Consider the following 19,696-nt stretch of genomic DNA (forward strand, 5'->3'; position numbering starts at 1 on the left):
TTTGCCAAGGCCTAGCATCAAGGCATGTGTGCAAGGTCGTAGTCGAGCATTTGCTCTGGCTTGTAGACCAGGTCCATCCCTGTCATTAAATACAGTACAGATAAATGAATGCTCGGCTGAGGCCTATGCACTCACGTGACATCAAATACCTTTCTTGGAGGTGGCTTTCAGAGATGCGATCATAGTTTCATTGTTTAGCTACATTACTGAGATCCCCTTACAACATTGTACCGGGAAAAGTAATCATTAGAGGGCGTGTGAAGTGTATCCCCAGATTCCCTTCAGATGTGCCTAGCACCCTGTTCATCAGGCTATCAATGCCATGGTGTATTGCCTTTAGCGCTCGTCTTAGAGGACAAGCCTATCAAAGTAGAAGCTTGCAATATGGATTGTTTCTTCCATAGTTTTTGGATACTTTAAGTCGTTTCAAGAAAGGGTGATGACCCGTTCAAAATGTAGCCTGACAGCAACAGCAGTATTGCCCGAAAACATGTCTCCTTATGAGAATGCGAAGCAGAAACTTGAAGCACGCCTCACATGTTCGCTAAACACTATTCACTGCATGGGAAGGCAGTATTGGAATCCAGAGCTGGCCAATCTGTTCAAAGCATTTCCGGACATGTCTGCCCAGTCCAGACGCTACCTATGGGCTTCTTTTGCTACGGCTGCATCACCTGGCAGGCAGAAGCTAGCCCTAGAGATCCAGGAGCTAATACACAGTGTGCTGCAACTCTAACTTCTACGTGAGATGCAAACTTCTACAATCCATGATGCTTTAAAAGTCTTGCAACTTTTAAAGCTGGTCCAGCTGGTGTTTCGGCTGGACTCCCCTCAAAGAAGCTCCCCCTGAGAAACTGTGGGACTGTTTGGAGAAAGTAGGCAGCTGGATGTCGGCCAACTGGCTCAAACTGAATAGAAGCAAAACGGAAGTTTTGGTTTTCAGACCTCAAAAGGTGGATCAACTTTGGAATTCTGGTGCCCTGTCTGGTGCCCTGCGCCTCGGTAAAAACCCTTGGGGAGAAACTTCTTACCCACTGACTCGTGTGAGGCACAGATCTCTGCGATATGCAGCGCCAGTTTCGGAAAACTGAAGGTTCCGAGGAAGATTCTCTCTTTGCTTCCTCCAGTCAATCGAACAACATTGGTGACATCAACTATAATGGGGTCATTGGACTATTGCAATGGAATATACTCGAAACAACCCAAGAACCAAATCCAATGGATGCAGGTACTCCAAAACTCGGCAGGTAGACTGGCACGTATGGTGCCTCGTCTGACCCCTTCAATAGCTCTCCTGCACCACTTACATTGGTTGCCAGTGGCTGCTCGGATTTAATTTAAGATTCTTTGTGTCATCCAACTGCGCTCTGCGTCTCACTTGCTTCTCAAGATCCCCAAATACCAGAGCGTTCTTTCTCAGTCTTGGCCCCTAGCTTATGGAATTCTGTCCTGCCATCCTTAAGAACTATTGACGAGTATCTCCCTTTTAGGAGAGCATTGAATACCCATCTGGTCTAGCTCAGTTTTTTCTACAGGTTAGAAGTATGACGTGTTAGTCGTGGGGCTGCCAACTTTTAGCGCCTATATGCCTTTGGGCTTAGTTTTTGCTTTTTTATACCTTTTCAAATAATAATAATAATAATAATACATTCCAGATGTCTCTAGTGCTTCTTTATACAGATTCATATACACAGAAAAATGATGTTGCATAGGTATGTTTGCATGGTTTCACTTTACTTTGGGAGGAAATAGCAGCTTCTTGTAGCTGTTGGTGTCAAGCTAACCAGGCTCCCCAGGGTTAGAAGCAGGAGCTAAATAGCTTCCAGCAATTTTGAATCCTCAGGTAGGATCTTTATTAACTACACTTCCTTTTTCATGCCAGAAAAAAAGCAGGCAGAATGCAGTGGGATTCCACATATTGTTGATCTATATATTTTTACATGGCTGCAACCATTACTGTTCACACATGCATTTAAGATAAGTCAGTGATCTCTAGGCATTTTCAGCCGGCGGCAGTTAATGGCTCGAGAACCTGAGGACAGTTTTGTTCTTTCCTCGATTCACATCCAACTCATTCTTCTTACAAAGCAGGCATATGTTTTTTTAACTGACACCTCCTGCTTTGAGAATTTAAAATGCCCTGAAGGACCAAAGCTTAATTCCTATTCATGTATTAACAAAAAGACGCAAAACAAAGTGACTACGCTATTTTTGAAATGGTTGTATCTTGAAAAGTGCGCCTGCCTCCCGCTGGGCTGACAGGGTTGCAGTGTTGTGTATAGAGCCCTTTGTTTAGGAGAAAACAATGCACACTAGAGTGAGGAACTGTGTGCAATATGCAGGAGCTGCACTCTGAGGCCCAACGGTTGCTTGGCAACAAAGCTTTGATCTCCACTCAGGTGCCCAACGTGTTCCTGTTGCCCTGCCTTTGCACCTGAGGTGCTCTTGCTGCTCGTCCTTGAGAGAGGAGTGAAGTGACATATCACTTCATGTGTGAAGGGAATATAAAACACTGCCTGTCTAGTCTATGTGTGCATGTACAAGTATGACTGCCTCTGTGTATGGACGCACACGTTAAGGGCAGCACACCTTGAAAGAATTACAGAGGGGACGCTGACATATATGGTGGCTGGAGCATCATCAAAGTTATGTACAGTGACAATTCTGGGATAAATTGTGGGTGCAGCACCATGAACATACAATGCAGTGCCAGTGTAGGCATATATTGTGGGTGCAGCTGCATTAAAAGTGATTAGAGTGGCACAGCTTAATGAAAATGATTTACTGTTACAGTACTGGCATGTATCTTAGGTGCAAGATCAAAGTTACTTGCAGTTGAATGCTGGCATATATTGCAGTGAAAGCATCATGAAAGTGGTGTACAGTGGCAGTGCTGGTGTTTATTAGCACAGCTTCAAGAAAGCGATTTACAGAGGTAATGCTGGAGTATAGTGGTGGAGCTTTGTGAAAGTAATATACATAGGCAATGCTGCCACATGATGTAGGCTCTGCTTACGCTGTGTCTTGGAGTTTGAGACGTGAGTAGGGGAAGAGGAGGGTCCCAGAGCCGTCATGCTGCTGCTCATAAAACACTCCCTGAGAGAAGCAGGTAGTAGTGCGGGCTGTTTCCCACTGAGGCTGTGGCCAAGGAGTTCAGGACGTGAACAGAGGAGGAGGAGGGCCCCAGAGCTTTCACATTGTCACTGCCGCTCATAAAACAGTCCCTGAGCGAAGTGGAGCAGGTAGCTGTCAAGAATGACATCACAAGGTTGGGTCATGCCTGTTTTCTTCACGTTAGGCGAAGTTCTTGAAGCCAGACTGTCAGGATTCTAGGCTGTCGAAGACTAAGCAGCGTGGTCTACCAACCCAACACCTCTCTGATAAACAGATAGGTACTGAATCAGCTCCCAACACCACAGGACGCCACTTCCCCAATTTGTGTGACAGCAGGACAGTGCAAGCAATGATAGGGAAGGCCACTGCTGTTGTAGAGGTTCCCGGATGTCCAAACCACGGGTGCCGGAAGGGCAAGTCCAGATAGCTGTAGAGGCTGAATCACCGGCAGAGGCAACAGTATGGTAGACCAGAATAGAACCAAGGGGTAAGAAGAAATTACTGAATGAGAACCCAGGGAGACCAACTAACAGCCTAGGACCCAAGGGGCAGGAAGGGTAAGGAACGAAAAACCTCAAACCAAGAAGTAAGGTACACCAAAGGGCAACCTCTTCCCAGACCGAACCGAACAAGGCAAGAGAAGATGGTTGAGGAAAAGAAGAGACAAGGAGCTAAGGAGGGCAAAAGGCGAGCAGGGCTCAAGGCAGCAGAAAAATTAGAACAGATGGAGCGCTACATAATCCAACAGGAACCGCGTTGAGACGCAACAGGCAACGTCTGCTGTAGCCGAAAATAGCCCATACTCCGAAAACGAGGCCTGGAACGCATGCGCTCGTCGTCATGGGGTCTGCGCATGTGCAAAGCGGAGAGAGCACAAGACCGTGCATGCGTGGACCCAAGCGAAGCAGTAACACTTGAAAGCCTGTTACATACTGCTGTGTCAACCGACAAAGGCGCCAAGAGGGATAGAGCCTCCAAAAACGAGCAACTAAGGCTCGGCGAACCTGGCGCCCCCCCCACAGGTGAGTGGCATGACACCATAACCCCTCCCAGGAAGGCCCTGAGCACCCGGTTTCTGAAGAAACTGAGACTGGAACTCATGAATCAAACAAGGGGCGTGCATGTAACTTGCTGGTTCCCAAGTGTGATCGCAGGATGGATAACATTTCCAATCCACAAGATATTGGACCACCCCATATCAAACCCACGAATCACAGATCTCCTGACCCTCGAATTCTGGTGCTCCCTGCCTCAGGATAGGAGTGGGCCGAAAATGGGAACAACCATAGGAATTAGAGACAAAGGGCGTCAGTGGGGAAACATGAAACACAGGGTGTATCCACCAAGTTTGGGGCAATTGCAAATGAAAGACAACCCAAAAAATGTGTCAGTGATCTTAAAAGGCCCAAAGAATCGGGGAGCCAATCTGGTAGGCAAGTTGCGCGCAGGCAGTTTCTAGGAGGATAACCAAACCAAATCCCCACTTGAAATAAAGGTTTGGGAGAGCGTTTCTTACCCGCTTGGATTTTCATACTAACGCATGCCTCTGCCAGGGCCCCAGCAACAAGTTTGTGTTGCTTCTGGATTTCAGCAACCACATGATCAGCAGACGGAACTGCACTGGGTGGCACAGGACGGAATGGCAGTATCCTGGGATGCTGTCCGATCGAGCAGAAATAGAGGCTTAATCTGATTGAGGTATGAATAGCATTATTATACACCACCTCAGCAGCGTCCATTTGTTCAGGCCAGTTGTTTTGCAAAGCGTTGGCATAGCACCGTAGGTATTGTTCTAGGGTCTAATTGGTCCGTTCAGTCTGCCTGTTGGTTTGATGGTGATACCCAGAGCTCAAGGCACGTTGAACCCCCAAATGCTTGCATAACTGACTCCAAAAGGCTGAAGTGAATTGAGATCCACGGTCCGACAATATTTTTTCAGGTAGTCCATAGAGCCTGTAGATCTCATGCATAAAACTATGTGCCATTTGCAAAGAGGTAGGTACCCTTGGAAACAGGATGACATACGCCATCTTGGTGAAACAATCTATACAACCATAATGCATGTTTTTCTTTTGGATGGTGGTAAATCTGTAATGAAGTCATTGGCTATTTTATGCCATGGATAAGGAGGTGTTTCAGTAGGTTGTAAAGGTCCTGTGGTTCGTCTTTTGGACATCTTAGTCTGAGCACAAACGGGACATGATCGCACATAGGTCCTGACTTCGGCTGACCATTCGGGCTCCCAGAACTGATGGGATACCAACTCGAGGGTAGCTTTTATTTCTCGATGACCACCAATGTTAGAATCGTGGAAACTGTGCATGATGGCTTCCCGTCATGGAGACCATGCAGGATGGCTTCCCGTAGGGATGCAGAAGGAACATATAACTGATAATAAAAAATAATAGTCTTGCACATTCTTGAATGCCTGGAATAAGCAATTGTTCCTGCCTAGCCGGATCATTAGAAGTATCCTGTATAAAGGTACGCAGGATGAGTTGTATCGCCAGTAGGAAATGCTTGGAAGTGATAATAGGATCATTGGTTCCTTTTAGTATTAGCGTCTGGGTCCAAGGAACGGGATAAAGCATTGGCTTTCAGATTGTGTTTACTAGGAATGTATGTGATGGTAAAGTCATAATGAGAAAAGAAGAAGGCCTAATGGGCCTGCCGTGTTGTTCGACACTGAATGGATCATAGATATTGGAGGTTCTTATGGTCAGTATGCACCTCCAGCGGAAATCTCCATCCCAAGAGGTGGTGCTTCCATTCCTCTATTGCCACCTTTATAGCCAAACGCTCCATCTCAATGGATATCAGGATTGTATTGCAATAACACAGCTCTGATGGCAAAATCAGAGGCATCAGCCTCGACGATAAAAGGCATGCCCCCATTGGGGTGCTGGAGTACCAGAGCTGACGTGAAGGCTTCCTTTAGCTGGTTAAACACAGTCATAGCTTTGTCATCCCAAAGGGAAGGAGTTTTACTGCGGTAAAATGAGACAGGACAACTGTTGTCTGAGAGAAATGGGGAATAAAGCGCTAGTAAAAGTTGGCGAACCCAAGGAACCGCTGAAGTGCTTTCACGGTCTGCAGCTCTCTCCACTCTTGTATCACCTCAACCTTTGCTGGATCCATCCGTATACCTACCCTGCTGACAGTGTACCCCAAAAATTCCATAAATTATTGATGAAAAAGTCGTTTGCCAGGTTTGGCAAATAGATGGTTGTCTGCAAGTCTTTGCAAGACCTCTGTCACATGTAGCACATGTTCTTCCTTGAATATTGAAAACACGAGGGTGCCGTCCAAATATACCCAAACAGAGATTTTAATGGGATCAGAAAATATTGAATCTATGAAGCGTTGGAACACGGCTGGGGCATTGCAAAGGCCAAACGGCATCACACAATATTCATAGTGACCCGATGGAGTTTTAAAAACCATCTTCCGTTCATCCCCTTCTTTTATTCGTACCAGGTGGTAGGCACACCTAAGATCTAGCTTCGAGTATATCTGGGCCTTGTGTAGGGACTCAATGATGTTGCGGATCAAGGCTAAAGGATAACGATTCTTACAAGTGATATCATTCAGTTGCCAGTAATCTATACAAGGGCGTAGGCTTCCTTCTTTCTTCTTTACAAAAAATAAAGGGAAACTAGCAGGAGATTTGGATGGCACGAGGTAACCCTTCTTCAGGCATTCCTCAATATATGTTTGCAATGGCTCTTTTTCTGACGAAGTAAGAGAATATATCTTGGCACAATGAAATGGTCTGTGCGGAGGTAAAGGTATGTCAACGGGATCGGAAAATACACAGGCAAAGGCAGAGTATCTGGAACGTGTGTACAGAACAGATTTTGGATGCCAAAGGTTCACAAGATGAAGAAACCGACGTGTTGGAATCCAGAGAGGCCGTTGAGGCACTGCATTCTTGGGTACAGCGTGTTGAAGCATAGACCAGAGTCAGAGATTTCCAATTTATGTGTGTATTATGGAACGTGAACCATGACAAACCCCAAATTAGAGGGTAAGTAGGTGATTTTATAACTTCAAAAGAGAATGGGCCTCATTACGAGTCCGGCGGTAACCGCGGCGGTAAAACCGCCTGGTTACCGCCAGACTCGAATTACCACGAATTACTCGCATTACAACCCCGGTTTTCCGGGAATCACGGAGGCGGAATGGTGTTAATCCCCATTCCCATCGAGTCCTATCGGACTCGATCGGAATGGGGATCATGGAAACACCGGCAGCATCTCGTAATGCTGCTGGTGTTTCCTCGTCCGCCTGCAGGCAGGCGGTGTTAAACCCGCCAGGTCAGACCTGACGTGAACATCACCTCCCGCCTGCAGGAGTCGGGATCAGGCAGTCCGGAAACAACGGTGGCGGCGGGTTTACTGCCACCGTTATTTCCAGACCGCCTGAGTTATAATGAGGTCTAATGTCTTGCAATGTTAATTTACCCAGAATTGCAGACTAGCAGTGTGTTCACTAACCGGATCGGAAGACAGCAGGGATCCATCTATGACTTCTACCACCGCTGCAGTCTCTTTACGCATCAGTGGTATGCCCATCTTTCTTGTGAATCCTTCATCCATATAGTTCCCTGAAGTTCCACAATCGAGTAAGGCCAGAGTTTCCAAAGTGTTACTGGAACAGGCTATTCGTACCTGTAAAACCAACAATTGCAAAGGTTGTATAGGTAGCAAAATATCCAAAGATTTGGGAAGAACTGGAGAAGAAACTGGGCCTGTCATTGCCTTCCGCTCAAATGACAGGCCTACTTGTTTTCTGACACACACGGGGGACGAGAAGGACATGTTCCGATGTAATGTCCCAATGTTCCACAGTATAATCATAAGTGAAGAGAAAGCCTCCTTCTGCTTTCAGTCTCCGATGAAGGTCCTCTGAATTGCATTGGTTCAGAATTTCCTTCTGAAGGGCCTGAAAGGGTTACGGGATTGGCCGGAGGCCTGGATGGTTGACGGTCAGTTCTTCGTCTCTCGCCTCTTCGTTCCTGTAGTCTGTGATCTGTATGAAGGACTTGATCCAACAAAGCCTGTAAAGTGTCTGGTTGTGGGATGTGTGTAACAGCTCGTCCTTAAAGGGACGGTCTAGTAAAACATTTTATTTAAAAAATAGATAGGCCACATAAAAAAAAAATACTAGCATCCTCCGTTTATAAAACTTCCTATGTAAAATTTTGAGCTATTCAAGCTCAAAATTCGAAAAAGCAAGCACAGGGGCGCAGCCATTTTGTGAAATGGAGGCCCTCCTGTGCTGGCTTTTGCTTTTGCGGCACTAATGAAGGAAAAGCCAGCCAGCTGTAGTAAACAAAGGCTACCGCTGGGTGGCTTTCCCTTCATTAGTGCCGGGACTCGGAGGACGTGGACCGGAGACCAGAGCAGGAAAGCTGCAGCTGAATCTCGGTAAGTGCTATTTATTTTTTTTACAAAAAATAAGCACTAGCTGCGTTTTTTTTTCTAAGTTTTCCGGGCTGGAGGAGCCCGGAAAACTTAGAAATAAAAGCGCAGCTTAAAAACAACCGCGTGTGTTTCTGCCTGCTGTGGCTATCACTTTGGGTCTCCGGTGCTCCCAGGGGCACCGGAGACCCAAAGTGAAAGCCACAGCAGGCAGAAACACACGCGGTTATGTTTACATGCCGCGTAGTGTTTCTACCTGCAGCTGATTCAGGCAGACACAACGCGGTTCTCAGGCTCCTCCGAGCCGGAGGAGCCTGAGAAACTTGGAAAGAAAAACTGCAGCGTTTTCCAACACAATAACGTTGTATTTATGTTTGCGGTCGCTTCAAAAGCGACCGCAAACATAAATACAACGTTTTTAAAGCTGCGGTTTTATTTCTAAGTTTTCCGGGCTCCTCCAGCCCGGAAAACTTAGAAAAAAAAACGCAGCTAGTGCTTATTTTTTGTAAAATTAATTAATGTAAGATTCAGCTGCAGCTTTCCTGCTCTGGTCTCCGGTCCGCGTCCTCCGAGTCCCGGCACTAATGAAGGGAAAGCCACCCAGCGGTAGACTTTGTTTACTACAGCTGGCTGGCTTTTCCTTCATTAGTGCCGCAAAAGAAAAAGCCAGCACAGGAGGGCCTCCATTTCACAAAGTGGCTGCGCCCCTGTGCTTGCTTTTTCGAATTTTGAGCTTGAATAGCTCAAAATTTTACATAGGAAGTTTTAAAACGGAGGATGCTAGTATTTTTTTTTATGTGGCCTATCTATTTTTTAAATAAAATTTTTTACTAGACCATCCCTTTAAATTCATCCCTTTACCCACGTCGGAATAAGGTCTTCTGGGTTACTTGTGGCCAGTTGGCGAAAACGACTTATATAAGCAATGGTGTTGCTGTTTCCTTGCTTAATCTCCAATAACTGAGTCTGGGCTATGGGGGCTAATTTGGGAGACTTGAACACATCCAGAAACACTTTTTTAAGGCAGAAAAGTACTCCACCATGGGGTTGTTGGAAGATACGACTGGAGCAGCCTGAGCCAACGCACTGCCGGTCAAATTACCCAAAATGTAACCAATCTTGGCTTTATCCTGGTTAAAATGAGTGGGGCAAAAGAGAAAATGTATCTTGCAGTGATTACAAAATTCTGACAGACGCCTAGGATCCTCATCAAATTTCAAGGGTGCGGTATGTGCCATGGCCTTTTCCCCCGACGATGCAGTGCTGGGTCCTTGAACCACCATCTGTCGTAGGTTGGTGTTTTCCTGTCATATGGTTTTTAGTTCCAAGTGAAGAGCCTGTACTTCATTTCTGAGGTCCTGCAATTCCTCCGTTGCCGGACTGGATGAACGGCATCTCAATCTGTCAAGAATGACATCACAAGAATGGGTTGTACCTGTCTTCTTCACGGTATGCAAAGTTCTTGCAGCCAGACTGTCAGGATTCTAGGCTGCCGAAGGCTAAGCAGCGTGGTTTACCAACCCAGCACCTCTCTGATAAACAGGTAGGTACTGGATCAGCTCCCAATGCCATGAGGCGGCACTTCCCCAATTTGCGTGATGCCAGGACAGTGCAGGCACTGATAGGGAAGGCCACTGATGTTGTAGAGCTTCCCGGATGTCCAAACCATGGGTTCCAGACGGGCAAGTCTAGGTGGTTGCAGAGGCAGAGGCTGGAGAACTGGCTGAGGCAACAGTATAGTAGACAAAAATGGAACCAAGGTGTAAGAAGAAATGACTGAATGAGAACCCAGGGAGACCAATCAACAGCCTAGGACCCAAAGGACAGGAAGGGTAAGAAAGCAAAAAGCTCAACCCAAAGAGCAAGGAACAACAAAGGGTAACCCCTTCCCAGACCCAACAGAACAAGGCAAGAGTAGTGGGCCGAGGGAAAGAACAGACAAGGATCCAAGGAGGGCAAAAGGCAAGCAGGGCTCAAGGCAGCAGAAAATTGAGAACAGATGGAGCACTACACGATCCAACAGGAACCGCATTGAGATGCAACAGGCAGCATCTGCTGTAGCCGGAAATAGGCCCCATTGCGAAAATGAGGCTTAGAACACAAGCGCTTGTCGTCGTGGGTTCTGCGCATGCGCAAAGAGGAGAGAGCAAGAGACTGCACATGCGCAGGCTGAAGCAAAGCACAAACACCCTGGGACACCCCAGGGTAGTTTTATCAGCTCTATTTTGTTTCTTGTAGCGGTGGATGGACTTATAGAGAGAGTTTGGGAGTGTGGTTGTAAGGTGGGATTCTATGCAGATGATGGAGTGATTTGGGTTAGGGGTAAGGTGGGAGGAGTGATTCAAGGAAGGTTGCAGGAGGTTTTGGAGGTAATGGAAAGGTGAAGTCTGGATTGGGGTTTTAAGGTGTCCTCCTCTAAAACGGTGTGTATTTTGTTTAACAGGCGACGTAGTGGTGTCAGTTTGGATCTCAAGTATAGCAGGGATGTGTTTGTCCCGGTGTAGGAATTCCGGTATCTTGGTGTGCTCTTGGATGAGCGCATGTCATGGAAGTTGCAAGTGGAAAAGACGTTGGCAAAGTGTAAACAGCGCCTTAATTTGTTGAAGGCGGTGTCAGGTCAGGAGTGGGGTGGAGGGCAGAGGAGTATGAGGATGTTGTATGTGGGGTTGGTCAGGAGTGTGCTGGAGTTCGAAGTTCAGCTGCAGTGCAGTTATAGTAGGACTCAGCTTAATGTGTTGGATGGTGTCCAGGCAAGGGCAATGAGAATTATGACTGGAACTGTTCGATCATCCCCCACAGAGGCTGTGCAAGTGTTGGCAGGGATGTTGCCATTGGATTTGAGAAGGGAGGATCTGAGTTCTAGGTATTGGCTGGGTTGTAAGTCCCTCAGTGTTTGGCATTCTGTGAAGAAGTGCCTGAAGGTTAATTGGATGCATGCTTATAAGAGTCGGAGTTGGGAGAGGAAAGGGGGGACTTTTGGATTCCATGCGGACATGCTGGTGAAATGATTGGGGGTGGAGGGGTTGTGTATGGTGGAATATGTAGATAGGGTTGTAGGGCCGATTTGGATGCAGCATGATCCAATTGTCTGTTTGGATTTGGCCATGGTGGTGATCAAGAAGGGTGGTGATAGAGGGGTGATTAAGAGATTGGCGGTGCAGTATGTGGAGGGGAAAGTTTGCGCTCAAGTATATACGGATGATTCCAGGGATCCGGAGAGGAACATGGTTGGTATGGCTTGCTATTTTCAGGCGGATGAGGAGTTTTGGGTGGCTAGGTTGTTGGATGATGTATCCGTCTGCACGGCGGAGTTGATGGCTGTTAATATGGCAGTCCTTCGGATTATGGGGAAACAGTTGGCTAGGGTGGTGGTGTTTGTGGGTTTGATGAGTGCATTGTTGGCTATCAAGGAGGGGAATTGTGATAGGAGGGATTTAGTTGTGCTCATTAGACAGTAATTAGAGGAGTGTGTTGCAGGGGGTAACGTGGTGGAGTTGGCTTGGGTCCCCAGTCATTGTGGGGTCTTGGGTAATGAGTTGGTGGATTGGGCCTCGTATGGGGTCACATTGCGGGGGGAGGTGGATGTGAAAGTCCCATTGAGTGTGGCTAAGGTACAGGTGATGGTGCGTGGAAAAATTAAGGCTATGTGGTAGGATCAGTGGGATATGAGTTCAAAGGGACGGCAGTTGTATGCAGTGTGCAGGGAAGTGCGGGTTTGGGTGTTCGAGGGGGGTGGAGTTGACACAAAGGGAGGAAACTATTTTGAATCGCCTTAGGGTGGACCATGCGGGGTTGGCGGGATGGAAGTGTTTGATGGGTAGAGTTGCATCGGCGGCGTGTGAGGCTTGCGGATGCCCAGAGACTGTGCCTCATTATATGTTGGGCTGTGCGAAGTTTGATGTGCAGCTGGAATCGCTCAGAGTCAGGATGAGTGGCATTGTGGTGGTTGTACAGGAGTTATCTGATCTGTTCAGTTGGAAAACAGGGGTGGGCGATGAACAGTGTAGGTTCCTGCTTCAGTTTGTGCGGAAGACGGGGAAGTGGGATGAGATCTAGTGGAGGTGGATGGCTGATTTGTGCTTATTTTGGTGAACATCATCTCAATAGATGAAATCGCCAGCTTCGGGTTTCTGAAGTCATCCTAACAAGAAGCAGAAGAAGAAGCATGAACACCCCAAAAGCTCGGGACATAATGCTGTGGCAACCGGAAAAGGTGCCAAGAGGGATAGAACCTCTAACTCGGCACCCACAAGGGTGAGTGGCATGACAGTAGCGGTGCAGGGTGTTTCCTGCTATTAACCGCAGGCACCCGAAGGGACTCCCTATGGTGTAACTGTTTTGCAGCTGCATTAGGAAGTGTTTTGGAAGGCTTTCCCAATAGATGGGCAAGAGCTGGGGCATAGTGCTTTTTGCATACCCCCAGATTTGGGGCCAAGCGAGAGGAGAGTAGCCGTGGGATGTGGGACGTTTGTCTTTCATCTCTATGGCCACTGCCCTCCCCTAGTGGTGAGTGTGGAACGCCATACCTCTTGCTACTGCGTTTCTTAAAGACAGTTTAGCCCCGTGGTAGGAATTGTCTTTACTTTCTGTGACCCACATCGACATGGCAAGAATTGCAAAAACCTAGGTTTGGAGTGATGAACTAAAAACTTCCGAAGGAGTAAAACATTCCTCCTCGAGGATGCTTTTGTTATTTTGCTCGAATCTTTTTAAGCAAGTTTAAGCCGTTTATTTTTTAGTCTTTTAACAATTTCGTTTTTTTAGGGTTAGTTCGTTTATTTGGCTTTGTTCTTGGAAGTTTTTATACCAAGCCGCGTGATAGTCTGCAAGGTAGTGTTTACATGAAGCTGTTAACACATTTTATTTATTTATTTTTATTCTGCACATCAGCACAAGGCACTTTTGTTCAATCGCACCTTTTGTCATTTTTGCACGGACACTGGCAAAGAATTGGTTTCTAGAAGTCTCCTTTCCACAGTGACATATAATTAACAAACACGGTTGACATCCAATATCCAATACAACATTGTGTGATTGGACTGCGACAGGAGAGCTGTGAATTTCTGTACTTTTGACTTCAATACTTGAATTAAAAATGTAGTTTTCTCTCGCACCATCCTACAGCAGATGCGTTTGTTAGCAATGTTTGAGGTGGTGACTTTGGGTTGTAACCTTTGTGCCACCTACAGTATTATACTTTTACAGACACAGTCCTAAGTAACCCGTCTATCTGAACAATGTGCATTTGCGTGCTTTGGATGGTGACTTCGGGCAATGGCCTTGGAACCATGGCCCACCCTTACATTTCTGGCACACTCCAATCTGCAATGGGAAAATGCAAGGCGAATGGTTCACATGAGGGGGCATCGGGAAAAAAAAACGGAGAAAGGTCTCTCTCATGCCCAGCATAGCCAAACCTAACCCAAAATCTCTTCTGGACAGCTACCTCCAGAGAATATCGGGGAAACCGGAAAAGGGAATCTTGCTGGACGAAAACGCTGTAGAATCCAATGAAAATGATCTGTATCCCTCGACTAGCACTATACCAGTACTATGTGACCCCGCCTCAGACGGTGAGCCGCAGTCCCTACTTACATCATTTGGACAGCCTGGAAGGAACAGTAATGATGGGATGGACAAGCGGCCAACTCACAGGCCTGTCAATCCCTATAGCTACGCATATTCATCTATCATTGGCAGCCTCTCAAACAGGTTCTCCCAGTCCTCAACCCACCAAAGCCTCTACAATCAGCCACATTGCGACACAGCACGACGGCAGCCTCATGGGCACATCTGACCACTATTTTATGGACCATTCTCAAACTACAGCTATTGAATTGAAGGAGAAAATGTGTTCAATGTGGATTGCCTATCCAATTTAAAAAAAAATCTGTTTTAACCCTTTATTTGTTATGAATAATATACTGAGGGGGGTTAAAAAGGAAGTTTCAGTAGTTGGAAAAATAGTTTGTAAATTGATGGACGAGGAGCACCAAACACATGGGCCTTCATTCCGAGGTTGGTGCTAGTCATGGCGCTATTACCGCCACGACTAGCACCAATACCGTTACCGCCACCGACGTGGCGGTATGGGGACTTACCGGTCCATTACGCCCTTTTCGGGACTGGTAAATTCCCATTTGAAATGCCATTCCCCATTCCCATTTGAGGCCCCATAGGGCTCATTGAGAAGGGGGAAGGCGGCAATAATGGTATCGCAAATTGCAGTACCGTTATTGACCCGATATCCCTTTGCGGGTCCCGTCCTTAATGCCTGCTAAAACCAGGCGTTAAGGGAAGGATCCGCAAAGGGACCTCGGAATAGGGCGCAAAGGGATTACCGGCACTGGTGTCATTACCGGTGCCCGGTATCCCTTTGCGCCCGGCTCGCAATGACCCCCATGGTCTTATTGCTTGCTCCAATCCCGAATCGCATATAGAGTGTGATAACGCATCTATACCTAAAACTATGGATAACAAGAAGGAGAAACTACCTTTAAGTGTAATAGCTGGGAGAGGCATTGAAAGCACTAAGATCACCCACATTAAATCTATGCAGAATGAAGACACAAATGCAACCAGTGTCACCCAAGTTCAGGATGTTTTCAATCTGCCTCCAGGGGCAGCTCCCATAGTGGGTGTAATTATTGGGGTCAATCCACTTTCATTGGGTGAAATAGAATCCACGATCTCGCTGATAAAATAGGCATCCCGTTTGACCAATGCCTGTATAGTTGGGCCAAATATTAACGTGCAAGAATTGTTCATGGCAAGGAGAGTACGTTGGGTGGGTAAGGCCGTAAAGTCACTTAAGGGGGACTGTATTGTGTTTACATTTGTTTCTCCTAGAACTGCTGCTTATGTACTGAATTTAAATTAGAGAATTGCTTGCTCATTGTCAGGCATGAGGATTGTGCCTTTATCTTTTTCATTCCCCCACACCCTATTCCCATTGTAAGTAGACAAGGCACAATATCCATAGAGATAGCACATTTATGTGCTCTTATTGGAAACCATCTAATGTAAATGTAAATGTGCCCTTTAGCTCCTCTTACCCCTCTGAAGACAGAGCAATTCTTCCTACTGAAACCCAGCACAACATATCAAAGTCTAGCCTCCATCAAAAGTCGCTATCAGGGTTCATTATTACCCAAAGTAGATACTATTTTTATAAGAATTGTTATTATATATGTTTCATAGAATCTTATTCCAAAATAAACGAACAAATGAAGAATATACATTGGCAATGTTGACATATATTGTTTGAGCAACATCACATGATGTACAGTGATAATGGTAGCAAATATTGTGGGTGCAACATCATGAAAGTGATTTATAGTGTCAGTGCTGTCATATTGTATGTGCAATATCATCATAGTGCTTTACAATGGAAATGCTGGCGTGTGATAAGGGAGCAGCACCATGAAAGCAATATACAGTGACAATGCTGCCATATATTGTAATTGTATGAGTGTGATATAAAGTGGCAATAATGGAATATGACATGGGCACAGACATCATGATAAATGTTGTAAAATGCTCCTCTATAGTATTGGTGTCCTGGCTTCTATTTGATCTGTTTGATGTGTTATGCAATTTGTATGGCTTTTTAACCCACTGTTCTCAAATAGTGTGCTGTAAAAAGCACCATGTCACCCATTTACTTAAGAAGAATGGTCAGGAGGATGAAGTCCACTCCCACCCCCTCCACCATCCCTAAATGCCTCTGTATGACTTAGTGCTCGCTCGCCACGCGTGGTCGCTCAAGCTAATTCAGATCAGATATTAATGCTAATGCACCTTGACTGGAAATATTCACCAGCCACCACTATTCTTGAATCGTTTACAATGCCAGTGCCCCTTTAGGAGTCACATGACCCCCTGCCACCAAAAGCTGCTCCGCCAATGTTTTCCTAATTGTGTGGTCCTTGTAAGCAGTGCGGGAACAGGAAGGCACCCGAGAAGTTGCTTTGCCGGAGCACAGCTCAATGCCTGACTCGCTCTGACTCTTTACCCAAGACTTAATTGCCTGAGTGGGAGCGGGGCCCAGCAGAGCTTAATGAGGACTTCCTGCTAGGCCTAATGAGTGTTGTGTCTAAGCCCCTGCCGGCTCCTTTGCGGCTCGCCTTTACCTTCCCTCGCTGTTGCAGGAGGCACACAGAGAGTGAAGAAATCCGGCCAGAAGAGACAATGCTCAAGTCCACGCATAGGCCCGCCTCCAACCCCACCACTGTGGGGTTCCGGCAATACATGTTCATTTTTAGCACTACTTATCAGTCAAAATTAAGACATGTTTAAAGGCCTTGATACCATCTCAATTGCATGAAATAAATTTAGTTTTAAAAAAAATCCAGGCCACTGCAATCCAAGATAATTTAACTTGCCCATTTAAGCTAAAAAGACACATAGCACCAGATATAATTAATATATCGTGTTAACTCTAGACGACCTATGAGTGAAAAAAGATAGGACTGTGTGACCAGCTCATTTGATTTATGAACGGGTTGAAAGGTACAGCACTTACAGAAGTTGGTCACTCTAACAGAGTCACGTGAGCGTGACGGCAAGGTTCACCGTCGCGCATGCGCCTAATATAAATGGGCGGACCGGAGCGGCGCAGAGCGCGCCAGGTCCCAGGAACCCGTAACAACCAGCCCTGTGTCCTCGTATGCATTCAGGTACAGGAGGCAGGGCCTGATCACGGGGATCCCTAGGGCATATTGAACAATATAATACTGGCGACGAGGATGCCACTGGGTAGGGGGTGCGTATTCCGACGCCAGGATCAGAGTCTACAATATTGTCCTGACGCCTACCAGGGGCGTTACCCCGCGGTGCAGTTCCGACCGCCATTTTGTGTGTTGAAGATGGCTGCGGCCCCACAAGTGGGGTGCTCGTGCACCACCCACTTGAATTTTTGGAGCCTTCCAAGACTGAACATTTTAAAAAAGCTACTGGTGCCACGAGGAGGGGCCTGGGGGGCACTCGGTTTTTCTAAAAGAAGAATGGACATTGTGCGTGCACAATAAGACTGTGTTTTCCAGCATACCTAGTACATCCTATTGGATAGTAGTAATGGTCTTCTCTTTTCTTTGGTTTCAGCGTCTTGGAACATGGATAAGTTTATAGACAACTGCAACCTGGGTACTCCAGAGGCTACAGCCCAGTTCCAGACTGAGAATGTGTAGTCGGTGCAGAGCATCCCTGGACGCCTCCATCTGCATCATGCATGTCCAGACTCCTCCCCATAAATATATATGCTGTGGCTGCTGATTCTTCTTCTTATCTGTCCATCCCCAGAAGATCTCTTCACCTGGAAAGCAAATGCACCCACAAAGCAAGAGCACTAACTGCATCTCGCCCAAGTAGAGCCTGCTGCTGATTAACAGATGGTGTACTCGCCTTATCGCTGCATCCTGGAACTTGTAGTTTGGCACTTGTGATACTGGTATATTCCCATGGACAACTTTTGACTCGTAGTACACCTAGACCCCATTTGCACCATGAGGTGTGTAGTCCTTCTTTGCCCACAGTGACTTAAAGTAATGGTATAAACATGCAACATGGGATGTTAGTCATGCATACTTCGAGTGCAGTTTGAACTTGCAATGCCTGTACCCCATGTATTAATCGAAGAGCGTGCAATTCTTGCCGAGTTTGACTGAATGCTAGCCATCATTATTGGATGTGTGAGATGAGCACTCGGAAGCTGAAGCACTGCTACCCTGCGCTTCTCTGGAGTGCACACTGAGTTCTCCAGGAGTCATATAATATTTGTATTTGTTGAAAGATATTTCTCACTCCACCAACTCGTTTACACCCCTCCTCTGCTTCCTGCCCAGCTCTATCACTTGTTCCTCTGGGAGTCAAGTTCCAGGAATATTCATTAGGAAGTAACAGTTTCAGGCCCACTTTGAAATGCTTTCTGTGGAATTCTGGCCTTGGCCTGCAGGCTGGAACCCTTCTCCTGCTGTCTCCCTTTGCGGAACCCTGTCACCTGATGATTGCATGTAGTTAGTTGTTAATGGCTTTTGGGAAGAATTTCATCCCGATTCCATCTGCACACAGGGTGTACCGCGCTTGCTGCTTTTGGGGTCTGGAATAAAAATAGCCTGCAATATGTTCGCCTTTGCTATTTTCTGTTCTAATGAGTGATCCATTTTCATCGCATGTCCTTTACACCCAGCATATATACCGCCATACAGTTCTCACAAAGACACACTCCTAGAAACGTATACACAGAAATAGCTGGAGTTGGAATCTCAAAAATGCGGATCTCAGAGTATACCAATTTAGTATACCATTTATTTATTACTTTAAGTGTTTACCTATTGCGGCCTGGAGCTTCGCTGCAGTTTATCACCAACAAATAGATGTTAATAGGCACACATTAGGCCTCATTCCGAGATTGGAGGTAGCCATGGTGCTATTTGCGCCACAGCTGCCTCCAATACCGGGTCTGGCACCGGTCTGGTTAAATGGGGACTTACCGGTGCATTCCGACCCTGGAGGGACCGGTAAGTCCCCATTGAACCAACCATTCCCATTTGAGCCCCCATAGTCCAACCACACGTCCCTTGCGGTTCCTGCTAAGGGACCTCGGGAATTGGACAGTAAGGGATTACCAGAAGCGATCTCTTTACCGGTGCCCGGTATCCCTTACCGCCCAACTTGTAATGACCCCCATCCATTATATATATATATATATATATATATGATTATTGATCACAAAACAGAGTATTTGTTAAAGTGCTTGTATTACTCACAATATTCATGGTAATATATCAGCACTATAAAATAAATACAAATACTATTACAATTTAAATAATATTCACAGTTCAAAACGCCTTTAGTTAAAAAAATCATCATTAAAGTGCTACTTTCTGCAGTCCTTTATTCACTGCCATGAACTAAGACCTGAATCATGCATGTGTATAGCTGAGTGGACGGACATTACAAGCATTCCCCTCCAGGTAATGCTTCACATCCACAACAAGCACATGGGTCTGATGCGGACACTCCACCCCCACCTCCCCTTCTTCTTCAGGACTTTAACATTTAAATGTCAACACAGTCGGGCTTCAAGCTGCAGGACTTGCAGCAGGTGCTTCAGCTGTTATTCTGCAGCCTGAAAAAGGCTGGCCCGACAAGAGGCGAAA

General features: G+C 46.4%; 1 protein-coding gene across 1 annotated transcript in view; it reads left to right on the forward strand.

Annotated features, from left to right (window-relative positions):
• PEBP4 (phosphatidylethanolamine binding protein 4) overlaps positions 1-18,657 on the forward strand; it is a 1,711,365-nt gene extending 1,692,708 nt beyond the window's left edge. The window contains exon 8 of the mRNA XM_069620182.1: positions 17,640-18,657. Coding sequence (XP_069476283.1) covers positions 17,640-17,725 — 86 coding nt within the window. The 3' untranslated portion in view covers positions 17,726-18,657. The remainder of the gene's footprint in view (positions 1-17,639) is intronic.
• Positions 18,658-19,696: the final 1,039 nt, after the last annotated feature.

The sequence above is a fragment of the Ambystoma mexicanum genome, chromosome 10, assembly GCF_040938575.1.
Source record: "Ambystoma mexicanum isolate Mex_15411 chromosome 10, UKY_AmexF1_1, whole genome shotgun sequence".
Taxonomy (NCBI): Eukaryota; Metazoa; Chordata; class Amphibia; order Caudata; family Ambystomatidae; genus Ambystoma; species Ambystoma mexicanum.